Source organism: Arvicola amphibius, chromosome 7, assembly GCF_903992535.2.
Source record: "Arvicola amphibius chromosome 7, mArvAmp1.2, whole genome shotgun sequence".
Classification (NCBI taxonomy): Eukaryota; Metazoa; Chordata; class Mammalia; order Rodentia; family Cricetidae; genus Arvicola; species Arvicola amphibius.
The window spans coordinates 53,001,803-53,017,081 of record NC_052053.1 but is presented as its reverse complement, the minus strand read 5'-3'; the positions used below and the strand labels follow the sequence as shown (position 1 = coordinate 53,017,081).

Below are 15,279 nucleotides of genomic sequence, written 5' to 3'. Positions count from 1 at the left end.
CTAACGACTTTTATATTTTCAAATAGCATTTGATTTTTAATTTAAGACTGAAAAATCAAAAACTACACTTGCTGCATTATCAATTATTTCTAAGTAGATAAAAAGCTCCCTAAATATTGCAAAATGTTATTAGAACTTACTCATTAAACAAATAGATTGTATTTCAAATAAAATTTTGACAAAGGAGAAATATTTATTATAGATTTGTGTTTATAGCAAATGCAGGGTTGGGACTGAATTCTCAAATTGGGAAACAATACCCAACCCCAGTGGGGAGACTAGATGTTTCAGAAGAGATAAGCGACATCACAGAAATGTGCGGACACTAATATCCAAAGGCCACTTATCTATGAAAGTGTCTGTTAAAACAGTGGCATCTGTTACAGAGGGAGAGGGAATAGGCAGCCTAGACCCGTGCTTGAGAAAAGCTCTGGTTGACACAGGAATGTATGAATGCTTCTCCTCAAGTCACAGTCTTCAAATCCTTCATTTCTTCTTTTTGCCGTCATTGACCATGAAGCACATCAGAGACGATCTGTAGGATGCATGTGTGGAAGGAGGAAGCGCTGAGGTCACTAATAATCCTACAGGGGAAGGCCAGAGCAAGGGGGCAGGATCAGCAGCTTTTCAGAATCACTGAAAAGCTCTGTGTAGTGCTAATGGTGGTGGTTGTGGGCAGTGCCACGGGCGACTGTGGCATAGAGGACCTGCTGTGATTGACTCAGGCAGGAAAAGTCTGGAGAAGGTGAGGACAAGCTCTTGACAGAAGGAAGATGGCTGGGGTGGGGAGCTGAAGAGATGGTTCAGCACTGGCACCCGTATGTCAGCTCACAACTGTCTGTAACTCTGATCCCAAGAGATCCACTGCCCTCTTCTGGCTTCTGCAGGCACAGCATGCACACAGCACACAAACATACACACATCCACACACCTAAAATTCTTTTTAAGGCTGAAAAAAAAGATGTTTTTCTTAAAGAAAAGCCGTAGTCTCTACTCATAAAGATTGAGTCCTCTTCAGCTTCATCATACCTAGAAACAAGTATGACCTCACCTAGCCCTCCTATCACAGAGGATGCTTCATGGAATGAGCACCATTCACACCACCTAACACTTCAGGTCATCAGACTTGTATAGCAAGGATGTGGTCTGCATCCTAGAGCCCAGGACCTTCCTGGAGGTTAGGGCTTCCCTTGGGAATGGCTTCATTTTTTCCATTCAGGACTTCACTGGCAAGAAGATATGGTGTTTTCACTTAACCTAGTCATAAAAAAATGAAAGAACTTCTTATAAATGTTTCTCCCTTGGTGACAGATAGCAAAATAGAGTAGTTTAAATGCAGCCTCTGGAGCCATAGCGATGGGGGTCGAATCCAAGCATGGGCTGTTACTGATTCTGTGATCCCGTGAGAATCACAGCCCCACAGCCCCATTCCTCATCTGATAAAAAAAAAGATACAATTTACCTCACAGAGTTGTCGCGATTATTGATGTAAGTGAGTCCTTTCCACGATGGGGAGAGGGTGGCATCCCTGGGCAAATGGCTGTGATTTTATAGAAGCAGGACAGCTGGCCAGGAGGAACAAGCCAGTAAGCAGCACACCTCTGTGGCCTCTGCTTCAGCTCCTGCCTCCAGGTCCCTGCCTTGCGTTCTGCCCTGACTTCCCTCTGTGCTGGAGTGCAACCCGGGAGCTGTAGCTAAAATAAACCCTTTCCTCCCCCAGTTGCTCTTGGTCATGGTGCTTACCCTGCTGGACTTTGTAACTGAAGAAGACATGCTGTCTGAATCAGACTTCCAATTTCTATTAACTCTGATAAAAACATCAGATACTCTCATCAGACCATAGCGCAACTACTTGATAAGTAGGAGAGATACAATTATTTTACATATGGATGTGTCCCAAAGGTGTGTGTGTGTGCGTGTGTGTGTGCATGTGTGTGTGTGTGTGTGTGTGTGTGAACTGTATGTTAAATTCAATACAAGTAGCTTCTTAAATGAATCCTAGGGTATTATTTTTCTTTCAACTCTATATTTTCATGTATGGATTGTGCATATAGCCTATTAAACGAGAATTATCTCATTAAGGATGACTTGAAAAGTTTAAAAACTACAAGTTGTAATCCCAGCTGTATGAGAGGCTGAGGCAGGAGGATTATCAGTTCAGACCAAAAGAGGCTTCAGGATGAGCTCAAGGCCAGGCTGACACGTTTAACAGAACCCTGACTGAAAGTGAAAACTGAAAGAAAAAGTAAATAAATAAAAGACTGAAGCCTGCTTGTTTGTCAGAGTTTCTGATGGTGTCCCGTGTTTTTGCAGTAAAAGTTAGAGTCTACTCGCTGAATGACGACTTGAAACCATCCAAAAGGGAGACCGTCTTAACTTTCATAGTAAGTATTTTATTTCTGTAAATAACGCTTTAACCTTTTTACTGAGAAATCTCCTCCACAATCCCATCCTCACACTACACTAAATCATTTGATGTCACAAAATGGTTATTAATCATCAGTGCGAATGTAGCATTATAGATCTACACAATCTATGACAGATATGTAGAAAGCCCAGACAAGCTAAATTAACTTGGAAAGGATACTGATCTACACTGTTGAAATCCATCCTCCATACTACTTACTTTTTAAAAGCATGCCCATCGAGAAACAGTCGACAGGGCTAGAGAGCTGGCTCATTGATTAAGAGTTCTTGTTCTTGCAGAGGACCCAGGTTCAATTCCCAGCACCCACATAAAGGCTCACTACCTTTACTGGCACCATACACACATGTGATACACAGATGGACATACAGACAAAACATTTATACACACGAAATAATAAAATAAAACTAAAAAAGAATCACTTGACTGTCTGTGATACATAAAACTTTGATTTGTATGATGTTAGTTATTTTTAAGGCACTTAGATTTTAATGACTGGTGTATAATATGCTCAGCATTTGCTGCCACTAAGCTGGCAGGTTGTGCACAGCAGATGACATATAAACAAATTCCAGTTTCCCCTATCCATAAGTTTATAGTAAACTCCCAGAGGCATTTTTGTGGAGAAATAATTGCTGCAATTGGTCAACTGCTCCCTTGTTAACAGTGGTTGTCCGACAAATAATCTATGGGCACATTTTCTCATTCTCCAACAAATTTAGAATGCACATATAAAGGAGTGTGTATTAGAGAACAAAACTGTACTAGAATATATGCCAAAATGTGCATTAATGTCTCAAGAATTCTGGAGGAAATACAGTATGAGTAAGCCTGAGTGGTGATACATTCCTTCTCTGGAATGGAAAAGGTCAAGAGTTAGGTCCTAATAAAAGGAACTGTCATGGGTTCTTCTGAAGTAATGAAGGCTAGCTATATAGGAACTAACTAACTTGAGCTAATCTATTGGAAACAGAAAAAAATTGTCTTAGTTTGGGTTCCTATTGCTGTGAGGAAACACCATGACCAAAAACAACTTGGGGAGGAAAGAGTTTATTTGGCTTCCATTGCTACATCATGGTCCATCACTGAAGGAAGTCAGGACAGGAACTCAAGCAGGGCAGGAACCTGAAGGCAGGAGCTAATGCAGAGGCCATGGAGGGGTGCTGTTTATTAGCTTGCTCCTCATGGCTTGCTCAGCCTGCTTTCTTATAGAATCTAGGACCACCAGCCCAGGGATGGCACTACCCACAATGGGCTGGGCCTTCCTGTATCAATCACTAGTTAAGAAAATGGCTTGCCTACAGCCAGATCTTACAGAAGTGTGTTCTCAGTTTTGGCTCCCTCCTCTCTGATGACTCTAGCTTGTATCAAGTTGGTATAAAACTAGCCAGCAGCCAGCCCAATGAGAATAGTGTAGACACAAACAAGCACAGTAAATAACTGGCTGACTGACAAAGACTGGGAGAGACGTCAGCTCCAGAGTCTTTACTTCCACTGGAAAACAATGGGTGAAGGACACAGGTTCTTCATCCTCCTTTGCTGTAAGAGAGCTTGAGTGTAACTGAATCCTGGCACCAAACGCAGAATAAATGGATGCCAGTCATCTGTGAAGAATCTTCCTGGGGTAGGGGGCTGAGCCCCCAGAAACTTGGGAAGATGGATGCTTCCTAAGCACCTAGCAAAGGATTTGAGAAAAGGCCATCATTAATGGTGATGGGATAAAGAAGAGCCAGGAAGACACTTAGCTGTCAATCTGTGGGATCATTCTTGTTCAGCCAAGAAGACACTTAGCTGTCAATCACTCTTGTTCATAACAGGCTTTTGTAAGTTTTCCAATTTGTAATTAAGAAAAAACACTCCAAATATCCAGTCATAAATTATGGTCATGGTAAACAGTACACAATGTTGAGTTTTTAAGTTAAGACTTACCAGGAACTCCAAGAATAGATCAAAGTAAGTCCAAAGTTGCTGACCCAAACACAATACCACATATGGGGAAGATTTATGAGGACCTGCATTGCGTGTAACCATTTTAAGGATTATGTCAGGGTTAAATTGTGTGTGTGTGTGTGTGTGTGTGTGTGTGTGTGTGAGAGAGAGAGAGAGAGAGAGAGAGAGAGAGAGAGAGAGAGAGAGAGAGAGGTTTTGTTCATCCCAAAGATCAGAGGAGAAAGGTTGCCAATCCAAATCATCATTACCATATTAATTAAAGCAATTAATTAAAACAAGATTTTTTTATTCGTGTACACAGGCTGCCTCCCCCTAATGCAGGGTTTGAGAAGCCAGCATTGGATGTAAGGAAGACAAGGCCTTTATAACTCAAGGGTAGGGGTTTCCAGATGGGATATTTGGTGGCAAAATAGGCGGGGTTAGAGGAACAGAACAAGTTAGTCCTGGCGACCTCCTGAAACAGACATGGTCGCAAGGTGGACATAACACAGCAGTAATAGGTGGCCGTATAACCTTTCGCAGTAAAGGCAGGGTTGCAAGATGGTTACAAACAACTTCTTGAAACAAAAGATATGATTGCCTTTCCTGGGTTAGACAGTTCAGAACCATTTGTAGTTAAGGTTACAGAAGGGGCAGAACTCAATCCTTGAGACAAACAGGAATGAACCTAGTTTGTCATTACTACAAGATGGTTTTTAAGCCTAAGATAGAGGCAGCCTGGTTCTTCAGTTTAACAAAAGAAAAGTTGGGTTTTTTTTAATACCAGCTGAGGAATTATTTTGCTTTTGTCCTGTGTGTTACTAAAGCCCCTTTTTATTTGGCAGAGTGTCACTGTGTAGCCCAGGTTGGCCTTGAATTCGCAGTCCTCCTTCCTCTCTTCCCGAGGACTGGGCCTGCGTTTCTCTCAGTGTCTAATGGAGACAGTGCAGAGAGCTGAGGAGGATCTGTGTCGAGGGAAGTGCTTTCAAATGTTTGCCCTTCATAAGCTCTGATTTAATATTTACTGAAGACGCAGATGTCTGTGTGGAAATGGCTTTTGTAGAGCAAAGATTATCGCAGTCAGAAACTTTAAATGTGGGTTCTGTGCTTTGAAAGCTGCTAGGGTTTCCCTGTGTCTCCCTAACGTTCATGTGGTAAGGTTTAATTCTCAGCTTGGCAATGCTGGAGAGGGATGGCAGTGGGCATATGTGGGCAGGAATGAGTGAGCTCCAGGTGTTCCAGCAGCACTGAGTCCCTGGGACCGTGACGAGAGCTGAAGGCCTCTTGCAGAATCTGCTCACTATTGTACTTTTTAAACGTAAGCTGGAGGACATCTCTAGCCACCCAATGTCATTGCCGTCCTCTTAGATTCACCAGCCCTCAAAGCCACAAGCCTAAGTAAATCTCCATGTCTTGTAAATTACCCATCTCGGATATTCTTATATAGAGAACTAAAGCATGGGTGTTTGTTTCTATTCAAAGGATCCTGAAGGATCAGAAGTTGACATCGTAGAAGAAAATGATTATACCGGAATTATCTCCTTCCCTGACTTCAAGATTCCACCCAATCCTAAGTAAATAAAAAATATTTGTTATTAAGCCAATTTTCTCTTAAAAGTGCATCTGGAATGATTGGGGAAGGAGATACACAATCAAATAGAGACACCTAGTGTTGGCAGGGCACCGCAGACGTAAGTGTGGGGACTCTTCAGTCTAGTGAGGCTGCTTCCTGCTAGTTAATATATATATATATATAAAATATTCTCATTGCTGGGATCCAGCATAGCCCACCACCGCCCCACCCAGGTACTCAGGAGAGGAGGCAGGAGGAGCCCATGGGTTCATCATCGGTATGGAAACAGATGCCTGCCTGAAACACACACAAACACACACACACACACACAATCACAAACACACACACACACACACACTTTCAGTGTGCTATTTAGTTACCATGCCACCGTATATTTGAATCACACTGGAAGTGAGCAATGCTCACACAATGGAGACTCCATCCCTGCTTCCCACGGAGAGCAGCGCAGCCAGTGTAAGACAAGGGCACCCACAAACTGCTGCTCCTCAGCGCCATTTTCCCGTGTGCTCTAAAAGGGAAATTAGAGACGATGCATTCTTCTGAAGATTTGATATGAAACTGGGGAGTTTCGATAAACTGGATAATTTTAATCTGTGTGGTTTCTTAGAAATATGCGCTCTGCAGTACAGAGCTGAGCTTCTTGTCACCACTGCCATTTCTCAAGCTTCAGCTGTGCCGTTTGTCCCGTGCAGATGTGCATCACTAGGAGACTCAACTCCTGCTTTCCTACCTCAGTGCATGCTTCACCCTGTCTTCACACACGCCTCCTCTGCTTTAGTGTGCATTTCTCCCTGTCTTCACACACGTGTCCCTAGCTTTAGTGTGTTTCTTCTATCTTCACACATGCCACCCCTGCTTTAGTGTGTGATTGGCCCTGCCTTTGCACACGCTTTCCCTGCTGTAATGTGTGCTTCGCCCTGTCTTTGCACACGCCTCCCCTGCTTTAGTGTGTGCTTCGCCCTGTCTCCCAAGCTGAGCTTCACCTCGTCATCAGGGCAAAAGTTAGCCTTTGCCAAGACGCTGTCCCTGGGTGTGGTCCAACACTGCTCCCTCTCCTCCATTCTCTTTGTGGTGCTTGTTTAGATGTCTTTATTTATTTATTTTCTTGTTTCTTTTGAGTTTTATGTTTGCTTGTTTTTGAGGCAGGATCTCACTCTACCTCAGCTTGGCCTGGAATTCATTCTTCACCCCAGTTGCACTCAAATCCCTTCTGATCCTCCTGCCTCAGTCTCCTGCCAGGGCTGGGGTTACAGGCAGGACCTCCCTACCTGCCACAACCTCGGTAGTTTCCAGTTGACTGGACATCCCTGCAGGCAGGAAGCCCTTGCCTGAATGACTTGCTGTACCCCAGCAGGCATTAGAAGAAGTGCTTGGTAGATAGTCTGAATTAATGACGATGATAATTGTAACATACACCATGTGGACACTGGCAGCATGTCTTCAGTTCACAGTGAGGCCGAGTGACTTGCTTTCATCATCTGCTAGTTTACAGAAACACAGGGATTCTGACACATGGACTATTAACTCTGAAGACTGTGACTGGTGTTATTTATCCTGTTTATCCTTTATTGCTTAATCTAGTACTCAGTAAATATTTTAGAGTGGAGGTTATTAACTAAGTAAGCCATTTTCCTTTTTAGATAAGCCATACTTAATTTTCAATGATAAATTTATTTATGAGAGCTATAAACTTTATCATCCATATACTTTTTACCTATGTATTACATGTTTCTAGAGACATCACTATGGATTTTGTAATATATCATAGACCATAATATCATGTTAGTATCATTAAACTCAAGGTTTAAGTAAATTCTGAAGTGATCATCAGCCCTTTGAATCAAACATAATGACTGTATGAAGATAAAATGCATGGAAAAATAATACAATAAATGAAAATTAGCTAAAAATTAATGTATCTAATTAATTATTTATACTATCAAAAGAAAAATACTCAACTATTTCTGTTTATTGCTTTAGATTCTTCCACAAAATATTTACTCAGGCTACACATGTCTATGTATTTAACATCTTTAAATAGGAATTAATTAAATGACCTATGGCAAAATTAGAACTATATAATGACAACTATGCTTTTAAATATTTTGCTTCCATAGGTATGGTGTATGGACAATTAAAGCTAAATATAAGAAGGATTTTTCAACAACTGGAACTACAAACTTTGAAATTAAAGAATATGGTAAATTCTCCAATATTATTTTATTATCATAAGGAAGAGGGGTTTTCAGTACCTTGGAGTGCTGGAAGGGGTGAGGGCAGAGAGACAGTAGTGATGGAGGGGTGAGGGCACAGAGACAGTAGTGATGGAGGGGTGAGGACACAGAGACAGTAGTGATGGAGGGGTGAGGACACAGAGACAGTAGTGATGGAGGGGTGAGGACACAGAGACAGTAGTGATGGAGGGGTGAGGACACAGAGACAGTAGTGATGGAGGGGTGAGGGCAGAGAGACAGTAGTGATGGAGGGGTGCGGGCAGAGAGACAGTAGTGATGGAGGGGTGAGGACACAGAGACAGTAATGATGGAGGGGTGAGGACACAGAGACAGTAGTGATGGAGGGGTGAGGGCAGAGAGACAGTAGTGATGGAGGGGTGAGGACACAGAGACAGTAGTGATGGAGGGGTGAGGACACAGAGACAGTAATGATGGCTTCTAGCACTCAGTTCCAGTTTGTGCTATCAACTTTGAAGAAGCCATCCTATCCTCCTGGACCGTGTCCTTCATGACACAGTTGGAGAAATGTGGTTCCTTGAGGTGCTTGGTTTGTTAGAGTCCTTTCTAGATTTACAGGATAAACAATTTAGAGATAAAGTGAGTGGAGTTCAGTAAGATTCATTTAGAAATTGAACGTATTCATATTTTGAGATTGGCCATATTTCTGGGCCTATAAATAGCTTAATTTCCCATTTCTTATAGTAGTTTACTCCAGTAGCTGTGTGCTGTGTTATAGGACTGAACATCTCTGCTTGAAGCCATTCTTTATCTCCTCAGGAGCATCATAGTAAGGGAGATGCACAGTTAATAGAGGGGACAGCTGACAAATTCTGCCATAATGAAGTTCAACCTTAAAGATTAAGCTCCCCGTCACTTCTTCTAAGGGACCTTTCTCCCTCCCGTATGTTTGCTGTGCTCTGTTCATATCCAGGTTTTGCTGGTGTCTTGCTTCCTGCAGTTGCCCGCATCCATTCCTCTCACCGGGCTTACTGGCAAACCACAGCAACCTCCTCCGGCATTGTGGGTTCTGAACTGTCTCACTTGGTATCAGTCAAGTAATCTCAAAATGAAAATCATAGTGTTCACACCGGCGAGCGCCTAGTGACTGGCTCTTCATTCCCCTAAAATGAGCTCTAAGTCTTTAGATTGAGCTGGCCCCTAACTGCTGCTTCTGTGACCTCACTATCCACAGCCTTGGGAATGTTACCAGTGGTGTTTCCCATTTCCCTTCCTTGCCCAGTCGATTCCACGCAAGCCTCAGTCTAACATTCATTTACTTGGAGAAACTTTCTTTGAATTTGTTTCTGATACAGGACTCAGAGCTCCTTCCCCTTCGCCACTCAGTGACGAAGTCATCACGTCTGTACAATTGCTACTTAGCCCTATTGCAGTTTGATTGCTGTTGTGGTAATAAAATACTGTCCTGGTTAGGGTTACCATTGCTGTGGTGAAACACTATAGCCAAAGCAACTTGAGGAGAAAAGGGTTTATTTAGCTTCTATTTCCACATCCATAGTCCATCACTGAAGGAAGCCAGAACAGGAGCTCAAATAGAGCAGGAACCTGGAGGCAGGAGCTGATGGTGCAGAGGCCACAGAGGGTGCTGCTTACTGACTTGCTCCCCGTGGCTTGCTCAGCCTGTTGGTTTGCCTTGTCCAGCTTTGATGCTATGGTTTTTATCTTGTATATTTTATTTTGTTGTTTGGTTGTTATCTCTTAGAAGTCTGTTCTTTTCTAATGAGAGACAGAAAGGAAGTGGGTCTTGAAGGGCAGAAAAGAGAAAGGAACTAGGAGAAGTATAGGAAGGGGATACTGTAATCACAAAGGAATCTATTTATAATAAAAAGGAAGCATCTTGACCAGCAAAGTACTATGGCCAGAAGAAACTTGGAGGAGGGAGGATTTGTTTGGCTGATCTTCCCGGGACACAGTTCCTCACTGAGCGCAGTCAGGAACCTAAAGCAGAAACTGTGGAAAAACACTACTTACTGGATTGCTCACAGGCTCATGTCTAGATAGCTTTCTTATAGGGCCCATGACCACCTGTCCAGGGAATGGTGCTGCCCACAATGGGCTGATACCTTCTACATCAGTTACCAATCAAGACAACCCTCCAGACATGCTAGCACTAGAGTTTACGACAGCAAATAAGTACTGGATGGATTGTATCTATTGATGAAAGAGAGATACTAAATAAACCCTCGTGCCTGGTGGTGGTGGAGAACGCCTTTAATCCCAGCACTTGGGAGGCAGAGGCAGGTGGATCTCTGTGAGTTAAGGGCCAACCAAGTCTACAACAGCTAGTTCCAGGACAGGGTCCAAAACTACAGAAAAACCTTGTCTTGAAATCAAAACAAAACAAACCCACATTTCCCTTTCCCATTTTCAATTTGACAAATACTCATTAAAGAAATACTATGTTTAAGATGTACAAGAAAGATAAGAGGAAGAGATAGACAGATGACAGACAGATAGACAGACAGACAGACAGATGATAGAGAGAGAGAGAGAGAGAGAGAGAGAGAGAGAGAGATACAGAAACAAAGATAATTCTTGTTCTGTTTTAAGAAATTGATATTTTACCAGAGGAAATAATCTATTGTCCATAATATACACTATAATCAAAACATAAACCAAGTGATTTTGTTATATCAAGCCTAGATTCACTTTGATTTGGAGAGAGGGACAGCTTATCAGAGATATCATTGTCATTGTTGATGGTGATAATGATGGAGATGATGATGGGGATGTTGATGGGGATGAGGAGGATGATGATAGGGATGATGATGGTGATGGGGATATGAATGATGGAGATGAATGATGGAGATGATGATGATGATGGGGATAATGATAATGGGGATAATGATGATGGAGATGATGATGGGGATGATGAAGATGATGATGATGGGGCATCGGGCTGACTGCTGCTGCTGGCGCTGTTGCCTGGGCTGCTGGCGCTCACTGCTGCTCCTCATGGGGGCTGCTCCTGCTGGTGCTGCGTGCTTGGGGTGGGGCTGCCTGCTGCCTGCCGGGCCTGCTCCTGGGTGCTGCTGCTGGGCTGCTGCTGCTGCTGCTGCCTGCTGGGCTGCTCTGGTGGTGCTGCTGCTCGGGCCATGGGCCTGCCTGCTGGCGCTAGCTGCATGGTGCTGGTGGTGCTGGCGGCTGCTGCTGCTGCTGCTGGGGCGGCTGCTGCTGCTGGGCTGCTCCCCCGTGCCTGCTTCTGGCGTTGGGGCTGCTGCTGGGGCTGCCGCTGCCTGGGGCTGCTGCTGGGCTGCTGCCGCTGCTGCTGCTGGGGGCTCGGAGCTGCTGCCTAGCTGCGCTGGCGATGTTGCACTGGCTGATGGACGCTGCTGCTGGCGCTCCTGCGCTCTCCATGGGGCTGACTCCTGCTGGTGTGCTGCTTGGGGTGGGTTGCTGCCTGTGCCGGGCTGCTCTGGTGCTGCTGCTGGGGCTGACTGCTGCTGCTCCTGCTGCCTGCTGGGCTGCTCCCTGGTGGTGCTGCTCGCGTGCTGGCCTGCTGCTGGAGCTTCTGCTGGGGCTGGTGGTGCTCGCTGCTGCTGTGGGGCTGCTGCTGCTGCTAGGGGCTGCTCCTGGCTTGCTTACTGGCGTTGGGAGCTGTGCTGGGGCTGCCGCTGCTTGGCCGTTGCTGCTGGGCTGCTCTGCTGGCTAGCTGCTGCTGCTGCTGCTGGGCCTGCTGCTGGGATGATGAGCATGAGAATGATGATGATGAATGTAGGTGAGTAATGGTCATTCGTTTCCTGGCCACCCAGACCCAAAATAATCACACTGAAACTCTATTAATTAAAACACTGCTTGGCCTATTAGCTTAGACTTCTTATTAACTAACTATTACATCTTAAATTAACCCATTTCTATTACTTTATATATTGCCATGAAACTTGTAGTTTACTGGTAAGGTTCCAGCATCTGTATCCTTCAGCAACTACATGGTGTCTCTCTGACTCCAACCTCTTTTCTCCTCTGTATCTGCTTAGAATTGCTGCCTTGCTCTATTCTGCACTGCCATAGGCCCAAAACAGTTTCTTTATTAACCAATGGTAATAAAACATATTCACAGCATATAGGTTTTAACTTTAACATAGCAATATTGCATACAACAAAACAGTTATCAAGCAAGAATTATAGTTACAATATCTAGTCCATTTGACAAATTAAGGAAAATACTCTATCATTTATCCTATTTCGTGAGTCTAAAGTTTTAAACCTAACCTATCTTTTATAATTATAACTATCTTTCTTCAACTTCATCAAACACTCAAAAGGATATAATATAACCTATGTAAACAAGAAGTGCATTGTGAGAAACCTCCAAACTCTAGAATTGAGAGAAACATTTCTCTGCCTAGACAGTCACCCAAAGTTCTTCTGCAGTGTTAGTGCATCCATCTTTGGCCTATAGGCCACAGTTTATGGCAAATGTTTTTATAAAGCAGGAAAATTGAAGATCTCTTATGCCTTGTACTGGCAAAGTTTATCTGTTGCTTTCTTCTGTGTCCTGTAAAATGTCTGGCAATTCTCTCATGAAGCAGGAACTCCAAACGACTGTCTCACCTTCTTTTGGCAAGTTCAGCAGTCATTTTTCTGTGGGTCCTGCATGTTTAGTTCATACACCATAGCATCAAGCAGTCCAGGCAAGAGCAATTTCTTGCACAATGGCTAACCAACTCCATAAGGAGTCTCTTCAATGCCCATCATCCTCTTGAAATAGGATGGTGCTACCAGAAGCACAGATGTCTCATTGTCATGGAAAGTCTAAGTTCTTAAAACATTTAAATGTCATATTCTGTAAGTCTTTGGAAGGTTTGAAGAATACCTATCCATCTGAAATATATCTCTGTACATCTAGAAAACCTAACTAACAGGACTGCAAGCTTGACTATTGTAGATTACTATCTATTAACCTGTATTTCTTAATTATACATTACATTTTTAAAAGAACTGCACAAATACAATACTTTAAACATGAAAAGAAATATACATATAACAAAATTGGCATAAAATTTGTATCAATAGACCAAGATTCATGCCAATACAAATTTCTATAGCCTATTCACCTTTAAATGTAAACAAACATTTATAAACAATATTTGGGAACTTGGGTGCAGTTCTCTTCAAACTGCTTCCTTCTTTTTGTTGGGAAAAGTATTTTAAGGGGTTCACAGAGACCTTTCAGGGGGTCGTGTTCCATCAAATCACATTAGTCTAGAAGGAATTCACAGATTCTCATTCTCTGTGGAAGCAAAAGCACAACCTCTTTTCCAGAGCAACATATCCTTAGGCACAAATTTTGAAGTCAAGATACCTTTAAAGTGTATATGTTGGTTTATCTTAGCAGCCCTCAGAATCAAATATCTCTCTTATTTAGCTAATTCACAGTCAAAAAATTCAAAGAAAACACAATAATATATACATAATCCAGACTCTGTGTACATTCCAACTTTGCATGGCTTATTTTTCTTACTCTATTACTTTTTTACAAATTTAATATTTATTTTATTATCTTTACTCCTTTAATTTATGACTGTCTTTACTCTTTTATATCATAATTGTCTATCCTCTTTTTCTTCTCTCTCCCAAGCCTAGGTATAATTATACAACACTGTAACCCATTTAGAGGTCTTTTTATCTAAATCTGTCTTTATTGTGTGCATATCTGCAATTATTTTCTGAACAGTAATGTCTTTTTTAATGTAAACAGGCATGACTAGGACAAACTCTGCAGCCTTGCCTGTTGACTCTGCCTAGTCCAACATGGCAGAGTCATGTTCACTGCCTCTGAGAATCATACACTTCACCCCAGCTCAGGTTCACAGTGGGTCTGTGTCACCATTAAGCAATTTGGAACATACAGCTCACAGATACCATTTAAGTGCTCATCCCCCTTAAAGAGCCAGAGCTATTTGTACAAGTGGAAACCAGAAAAACCCCCTAAAGAAGCCACACAGTCATTGCTGTCAATGCTGAGTCAGGAAGACCTCACTTAAAGGAGCCAAGGTGCCCTGCTTGCCTTCAGCAAATGGAGTCCATCCAGGAAAAAAAAAATGCAGCTACCAAGAAGTTGTGTTAAACTCTGTTTTGTGTCTAGAATTTCTTTTTAAACTCTCTCAGGTTTTATGTGGATGTAGTTGCCCACATGGGTGCCATTTTTAGGTGAAATCTGCTCATTTGTTTCCGGCCACCCAGACCCAAAATAATCACACAGAAACTGTATTAATTAAAACACTGCTTGGCCTATTAGCTCAGGCTTATTATTAACTAACTTTTACATCTTAAATTAACCCATTTCTATTATTCTGTATATTGCCATGTATGAGGCTCATGTTTACTGGTTGGTTCCAGCATCTGTCTCCTTTGGCAACTACATGGTGCCTCTCTGACTCTGCCTTCTTTTTTCTTCTATCTCTGCTTGGAATTCCCACCTTGCTCTATTCCGCACTGCCACAGACCCAAAACAGCTTATTTATCAAACAATGGTAATAAAACATACTCACAGCATACAGAAGGGAGCCCCACATCAGATGAATATGCTTTATTAATGCTACCAGTTATCTGTCTAGAAAGTACAGATGTCTGATTGCTTCAGGGCCCATTCTGGCTAAATGATAACACCATCTCTTCATTTCTATTTCCAGTCTTGCCACGTTTCTCTGTTTCAATAGAGCCAGAAAGTAACTTCATTAGTTATAAGAACTTTAAGAACTTTGAAATCACTGTGACAGCCAGGTAAGAACTTTCTTGGGTAAGTTACATTAGTTCTGGTTCTAGGTCTCAGATTTTTCCTTAGGTCACCTGTGACTTACTGTGTTCCGTGACTTTGGGGATGAACTGAGACTTCATGCTGACTGCCCTGTTTGCCTATCCTGATGTCAGCTTTGAAGGCACAAAAAAATGTCCTCAAGATTAAAGCTCAGTGTATGCATTCATAAACATATATCTTAGTCAGACTTTCTATGCTATGAACAGACACCATAACCACAGCAACTCTTATAAAGACAGCATTTAATTGGGGCTGGCTTACAGTTCAGAGGTTCAGTCCACTATCATCATGATGGAAGTATGGCATCCTGTAGGAGTTC

At 42.7% G+C, this 15,279-nt stretch overlaps 1 protein-coding gene across 1 annotated transcript in view; it reads left to right on the top strand.

Moving 5' to 3' along the window:
* The window catches only part of LOC119818482 (complement C5-like), a 98,715-nt gene that overhangs the window by 19,839 nt on the left and 63,597 nt on the right, over positions 1-15,279 (top strand). The window contains exons 4-7 of the mRNA XM_038335894.1: positions 2,314-2,384; positions 5,837-5,928; positions 8,066-8,148; positions 14,836-14,926. Of these exons, the coding sequence (XP_038191822.1) occupies positions 2,314-2,384; positions 5,837-5,928; positions 8,066-8,148; positions 14,836-14,926 (337 nt within the window). The remainder of the gene's footprint in view (positions 1-2,313; positions 2,385-5,836; positions 5,929-8,065; positions 8,149-14,835; positions 14,927-15,279) is intronic.